Below are 7548 nucleotides of genomic sequence, written 5' to 3'. Positions count from 1 at the left end.
AAGCTCAGCACTCGCAGTTCCACCAGGTGTTTGCTAATTGCTGCTGCTAGTCTAGAGGAGATGAGTGGTAAAGGCACAGGGGAGGGAGTGATCTGTGAGGAGTTCCAAGGAGGATAAGTGGATATAAGTAGCTCTTTATGAAAGCAAGAGTTTAGACACTCCAAATAGCTGCCATGGGATATTAACATGCATGAACAAATAAAACCAAACACTCCAGGTATGTTTTTGATGAGGGAAAATCAAAAAAAGTGAATTTTTTCCCACAATACTCTTGCCTTCAAGGAGCTTTGCAGCAATCACAGCCTTTCCCTTGTAAGATGGAAGTTCAGTTTTAGTCTCATCTGACCAGAGCACCGCCTTCTACGGAAATTGTTATGGATTTCTTCTTGCCAAGATCTCATAAAAGCCATATTTGTGGTAGTGGAGGTCTAGTGTTTGTTTTGGTGACAAAACCTAAGCTGTAGATCTCTGTAGCTCTCGCAGGTGAAACAAATCCCCCCCAGAATGCCTCACTGACAAATGCCCGACTGTCGCGTCGGGTAGACGGCTACGTCTCGGTGAAACTGCAGCTGTGGCTTACTTGTTCCATTTCAGATGATAGACCTGAACAATGTTCTGAGAGATATTCAGACTTGGCTCATTGTTGTCTAGCTCAGTCCTACTTGTTACTTCAGCAGCTCTGTCCTTGACCAGTCTGGTCTGCTCCTTAGGCAAGCAGTTTACAAAATCAAAACAATTTCAGCAAATTGACGTTCTAACCTGCCCTTTCAGTGCACACTGAAAGTATAACGCATTACTGGAGTGATCATACAAATGACTAAATTTGCTGCCTCATTCAAATGCTGCGCATGTCCAATCAATATGATTGACTGAGCATTTATCCAATGCATACAGATTCCAGACTTGTTTGATAAGGAAGTGGGCACAAGTCACAAAAAAAGACAGATATCGGAATGGAGACATCAGTCAATAAACTGACAGATTTCAATCATATTTTTATTGGAAAAAATATTGAAAACAATGTAAGAATTAAAAACAGAGGCATTGGATAAAATATGGCTAGTACTGAAGCTTAAACTGTGTGTCCACCTCTTACAGTGCTTTAAATACCAAGCATTGAGATACCTACGTAGGGTAGCTAAAATAATACGTATCACACTTTACTAAATTGAATTTATAAAATGTCACTGTACAATAAAAGGTTCGACAAGTGGCAAATTTATACAAACATACTGTGAAAAGCTCATTTAGTAGGACTATCAAGACAAATTAGAACAATAAAATAAATCTTTTTTTCCAATGTTTGGGAAAAAAACCCCGCTGATTTGTGGAAAGAAAAAAAAAACATGAACGAGAAATACTCTATAAAGGAACTTAAACAAATACATGAGAGAAATGTGTGTTTTTTTTAAGGATATTAGTGATAATATGATAAATTCTACTAGTATTTAAAATGCATCCCCTAAACTCAGTGGATTGTGCCTCAAAACAACATATGCTGATATTTTTTCTTTTTTTTTTTTTCTTTCTTTTACACAGACTTTTCAAATGAATATATTGTGAAAATAAGTTACAGGTCTATATTACCTACTGTGGATTTTGTGCAAAATAAAAAAAAGGAAAAAAAAACAAAACAAAATCATCAAAAATTTACGGTTCGTGCCCCAGCTGAAAAAAACTATAGTGCAGGGAGTCCGCATTAGTAACTTCCACGCATGGGAGAGAAAAAACAGCTTCCATACAAAAAAGGCAAGATGTAAAATATTTATCAACAGTTACAAAAATAGCAACATGAATAAATTAATTTCTTCTACATATTTTTTACTGCCCATATCTAACTGGATCTTTTCCAAGAAATGGAAATAGAAGATAATCCTGGCAAACTCAAATCCCTACATCTGAGGCAATGAAGCCCTTTTATACATTGCCATGTGTCCTTCCTCCCAAAAACCAACAGTCATACCCGGATCTTGTGCCCCAAGTCCATGCCGTCAGAGTGTTATTGTTTGATAACTTTAGGAAAAATTAGTAGCAGACAATCAGGAAGTAATCTTCAGAAGCAAATAAAGTGAACGTCCAACCTGTCACTTGTTAAAAATCCTTTTTTTTTTTTTTAAGCTACAGTGGTGTGGATAGCAGGTTTTTTTAGGCATCAAATTGCTGCTTGTGGTAATTTACCAGCTACAATCATGCATCAGGAGGCTCCTCATAGCAGGCTTGCGAGGCTCGTGGTTGGACCATTCTGGGCTTGGATCTGAACAGGAGGGGGGCCGTCCGTCCACTGGAAGACAAACAAATTGTGCGACTGCAGCATTACAACGCGCGTCGAAAGCAAAAGACGCATTAACGAGGTAAATGTGCAGATTTCACAAAAAGGGAAAAACACGGTGAGGCGACAACTGAAGATTATGCACGGGGAAGACTTCCTCAAATCTGCTTTACGTACGCTGATGAGGTTATGCTCAGGGAGGCTGCAGGCCGCGATGTGGTCCTGCAGGAGCTGCTGGGAGAAATTCTGGTGCATCTGTGCAGCCTCGTGGGCATCGATGTTGTTTCCAAGGGCCTTGTTCAAGTCTGCAAGAATAACAGTAGGGTTTCAGCCTTTCATTCTGAAGCACCAATCCACGACGCGCAACCCTGCTGGGACTGTGCGAGGCTCGCGCTCGTCTCTCTGGGAAGCAAACAATGAAAAGTGAAGTACGGACCTTTCAACAGCGCCGAAGACCAGAGCTGCACAGACATATCAGGGATTTTGCTGGCTAGCTGCATGGCAGGTACAACCATGTTGTTGCTTTCCTGAAGGGAGCAATAATGACATAAAACAAACTTTAATTGCTGTACCAGTAATAATAATAATCACGTATTGAACAAAAATAACAATGCTCTCGAATTTACATCGTTTCCACAGATTTAAATGTCTGCTGCTACAATCATGATTGGGAGAAGAGCTTGTAATCATGTTTAGTGAGAAGACTCCTACAAATACTGAATCATTTATTAGATATATTAATATATTCATATTGTGTCCAAGGTTTCAAGCAATTAAAATTTCATTGCCTGGAATACAGGATGTTTAAAGGGGGAAGGGTCTCTTTCTAAGGATCATTAGATAACTGACCGCAACCACCAGAGTTTTTTTTTTTTTTTTTTCCTTCTATCAGTTTTAGTAATTTGGGTCAGCTGGAACTTAATCCCAATTGATTGCATCCCTACGGCCAAATGAGTTTTTTTTTTTCAACCAAAACAGACTGAACTTCGGATCACAGTATCCAGCTTTACAAATGTTAATGAGGAAAAATATGTTATACAAACATAAATGTATCATTTTAATATAGAGGTTTTTTTTATTTTCAGGTTATTTAGATTTTTTATTGCATTGTCTGACTGTTAATCTTGCATACAGCGCTTTGGTCTTGTGGGTGTTTATAAGGTGTCTATAAATGAAGCTGCTTTGGTTATTTCAGAGGCATGTTTTCCTACTCTGGGCAAATGATTGGTCAATCATTTCATTTATTTTTGTTTCAAGCTTGAAGATAACATTTTGGAGTCTGTTGTGTCAAAGTTTAGTCTCAGAAATAAAAATAATAAAAAAATTTTAAAAAGCCAATTCAGTAGTTAGAAACAGCAGGTTTCTGCATTAGGTTTTGTTCACAGCAGACTTAACCAGAGATCTGAAAGAAAACATGAAGAAAATGTTTATCAGCCTCGTGCACAGATGCCTTTAGAGCATTTATGCCAGAAGGGAACTCGAAAATACGACTCTTTTTACAACCAGTGAACGCAACATACCCAAGGTATGCGTTAGCTGCCCTTTTCTGCTAGCGAGCGAACAGATCTCAAAGGTAGCCATTTTCAGTATCAGTGAGGTGTGTTAAAGTAATAAAGTAATAAAATATTAACAATATTGTGGAAAGAAAAGTTGGAAGCAAACTGACTTTTAGTAATGAGAGGTTGAAAAGACGTTAAAATGTCATCTTTACTTCATCTTTCTTTGTTCGCAACATTAAAATTCAGTTTTGCAGTGACTCCTCTCTCATACAGGCTCTTCCCCAATAATAAAAAAAAAAAAATTACTGCAAGAATATGAATAAGAAAATAAAATCTGAATGTTGTTCTTCAATCATCTCTGCTATAGTTCTTGAAGAGAAATCAAAATCAGCTGAAATTGGTATTGGCTGGTCAAAAAACATCTAGAAAAAAATTCTCATAGGTGTATCTCTACTACTGTAGTGCATAAACATGAGGAGATATATACTGGAATTGTATTTGTCAATCAAAAGCTAGCATAAAACTACTACTAATATTGATTAAAACAATCTTGACCAATAAATTTGGCCGAGCTGCTTTGCTTTAATAATTTTCACCACCCAAACCGATAAGCTGCACTTTTTTTATTCACTACCCACTCCAATATCATCATAGTCCAAAAGTAAAGGCTCTTGCAAGACTGATCTAGTTTATTTATTTTAGGTTTGGCTGGCCAGAAAAAAAACTTGCAGTTTTCTGTTCCAGAGGTTAAACATAATTGGATAAAAAGGACAGTCTGACTTTAAGTAGAAAAAAAACAACAACAAGGAAACCACAGTGTTCTGTCCTGGTGACCTTGTGCTTCAACCTTATTCACAGTCCAGTTGTCTCATATATATATATATAAAAAAGAGCCGTTTTAGTGCAGGTGTGAGCAATGTTTGCTAAGCGTTTGTCTTACTCTGTGGTTGCCCAGTACATAGAAAATGTGGCCCAGCAGAACCAGAGAGCAGGCTGTGAGTCTGTTCAGATCCTCAGCGTTAGACATTTTCAGAGTTTCTCTTAGGAAGCGCCTAGAACGAATAAAGAACCAGCGTGAGCATAAGGCAGAACTTTGCATTTGGGGGTTTCAATTTTTGGAGCGGCGAACTTTGAAGTTCCCATACTTTGCCTCGTTGTAGCGTCCCTGAAAAAAGGACAGAAGTCCTCTTATGTAAAAGGCTGCAGCGCGGAGGCAGTGGGAGCTGAATCGAAACAAAGACGTAATAGTTTAAGTGTCGACAACAAAACCATTTTATAAAGTGGAGTCTTAATGTAAAAACAATACATTAATCAACTTCTACCTGACTGGGAAATTATGATCCGGGTTTATTCTCTCCAAGAGGCCATACAGCTGGAAAAGAGATAAAAACACGAGCATGTTAATACGCTTCAAATATTAATGTCTTCGATTCTGAAAACGCCTTTGGTTTTCATGCATTTTAAACTTTGTCCTTAGAAGAAGAACGTTGTTAGTTTGAACACGCTTTGCCACAGTCTGGTGAGCAGTTTTCTACTGAGTGGGAAAACAGGGGTGCCCCCTGGTGGCCAAAAAATAAATAAATTAAAAGCAACTGCTTTTCAACTGAACTTCACGCATTCATGGTTTACTCTTTGACTGACAAAGACAAGCATTAAAAATATTGAGCATCAGTTGATTTGAAGTAGACCATAATCTACCTTTTTTTAAATAAATGTTAGCTATAAAAAAGTAGATTCAGCTAATAATAATAAATACTAGGGCTGTTGTAAACGATTATTTTAGTAATCGAGTAATCTATAGATTTTTCTTACGATTAATCGAGTAATCGGATAAAAACAATTATGAAATAAAATATTGGTAAATCTTCCATAACACCAGTGTTACTATCGGATATCAACATCAGTCTATTTTTTCCACATTTGAGCTTCCCTACCAGTTACTTTTTTGTAGACCGGGGGAGCAATACGGGATATTTACGGCTCCTCCGTTCAGAAACTCATCTACCAGCCATGTTCCGCCTCCCGTTTGTTCAGACCGGGATGATATAAGTTTATTGTGCGGTTCGTCCGTAAAGCTGCTCTTACCCTGTAAGCATCAACCCTCAGCCGCCCGCCGTGTTCAGTCTCTCCGCTCACCTGTATAAATCCTCCTCAGCTTCTTCCCGCCGTTCAACCAGCAGCTCCGGAGCAGAAAGGCTGCCGAACTCCCGGCATAGCGCCGGTCATTTTAAGGATGTTTATTGGTCCCACAAAAACGATGAAAACCCGGAATTATCACCAATCAGTAAAATCCCCGCGGGCCGAACYTGAAGATWVGACGTTATGCCGCTAACACGTAGCTTCCGTCAACAACTCAGAGGCGGAAGTCAGAGCTCCGCTCAACGCAAATAATGTTCCGGCTGAAAAACGGTGCGCTAAATGATAAAACATAAATTAACGAAGCTTCGAGGAATTTTAATAATCGAGGTACTCGAATCACTCGAGGAATCGTTTCAGCCCTAATAAATACACTGAAATACTCCAACCTAAAAAGCGTAAAATGAATCCTTTGCTCACCTCCTGGTGTCTGTTTCCTTCCCTGATGTACACACTGGCCAGGTTGGTTACAATGTACGTCCACAGCTCCTGGTGTGTGGTGAGCTGCAACACGAACAGCGACTTGGTGACAAGAACACAGAGCAACTACAGCGCAGAAAAGGGCGAGACCAAAGCGGCGTCGATGTGAAATTGCAACGCACTCACCCGCAACGCTGTGGTAAACTGTGCTTCTGCGTTGTCCATACAGTTCACTGAGATGCAGTACAGACCCTGGGAGGTGGAAGTCGGAGGAAAGTTATTTGATGGGATTTTGAATAATTTTCCCATTTCAAACTTCCAGTTTAAGCCGTTTTCCAGGTTTGCAAAATCTCTTTAATATTCTGGAAATTTGAGGATATAACGTTCACCTGGCTGGGTGTAAATTACAGATTCACAAAACACAACACAACACCTGTTTGGCAGTGTTTCGAAGGGCTGCTTCAAAGCCAGAACAGGCATTAATTTATTTTTTTTACCATATTTATCCAAACTTGGCAAATGATCAAATCAAATTACCTATTTTCAAGACTGTGGGAACCTTGCCATTGGATTAAAAACATGAAAGTCTCTAGTGTTAATACTCCTTCTTTTGTCTATAACCTTGGTAAATAATAGAGATGTGCCGATCAGGTTTTTTCCTGCCGATACCGATCACATAACTATTATTATTATTTTTTTATCATAAACACTACCGGTTACATTATGTGGAAAAAGGAACCATGAATTCACCTTAATTTAGACAAAAACTTGTTTTTAATAACTTTTTCCAAGATCTAAACAAAACAGGCATTCTGCAAATTGTACTGCTATTGATAATACTATCTTTAACAGACTGATAACATATGAAGGCTCTGAAGAGGCTAAATAATGCAAAAAGCCAAAATAAAACCTCTCAACATTGCCAAAAAAAATTCAAATATAAAACTTAACATTCAAAGGTGAATACAGAATCCATTACAATAAACAATCCTGAGTTACTGAATGAAAACTTCCTGATAGCATGGCGACTAGCTGATTACTGCTAGTTCTGAGTGGCTGTTTCTGACTGAGCGGAGTAATTATGCAGAGCAGGGAGGAGATCGATTATTTTTTAGAGATTATCTGTCTCATGTTAGGACAGCGAAAGTTTTAATACGTATGTAAAATGTATTTTTTTAGGTTAGATGCTGCAGCTTTAAACAGAGGTTCGGTGTGAGAGTCACT

General features: G+C 38.5%; 1 protein-coding gene across 1 annotated transcript in view; it reads right to left on the bottom strand.

The window, feature by feature from the left end:
- Nucleotides 1–975: 975 nt before the first annotated feature.
- mau2 (MAU2 sister chromatid cohesion factor) overlaps nt 976–7548 on the bottom strand; it is a 13486-nt gene continuing 6913 nt past the window's right edge. Inside the window, exons 11-18 of the mRNA XM_008407231.2 lie at nt 6511–6576; nt 6325–6408; nt 5091–5140; nt 4914–4991; nt 4709–4820; nt 2706–2796; nt 2447–2574; nt 976–2281 (exon numbers count right to left, since the gene is read on the bottom strand). Coding sequence (XP_008405453.1) covers nt 2207–2281; nt 2447–2574; nt 2706–2796; nt 4709–4820; nt 4914–4991; nt 5091–5140; nt 6325–6408; nt 6511–6576 — 684 coding nt within the window. The 3' untranslated portion in view covers nt 976–2206. The remainder of the gene's footprint in view (nt 2282–2446; nt 2575–2705; nt 2797–4708; nt 4821–4913; nt 4992–5090; nt 5141–6324; nt 6409–6510; nt 6577–7548) is intronic.

This window comes from Poecilia reticulata, linkage group LG4 (genome assembly GCF_000633615.1).
Source record: "Poecilia reticulata strain Guanapo linkage group LG4, Guppy_female_1.0+MT, whole genome shotgun sequence".
Taxonomy (NCBI): domain Eukaryota; kingdom Metazoa; phylum Chordata; class Actinopteri; order Cyprinodontiformes; family Poeciliidae; genus Poecilia; species Poecilia reticulata.
This window is presented reverse-complemented; position numbering and strand designations above follow the sequence as displayed.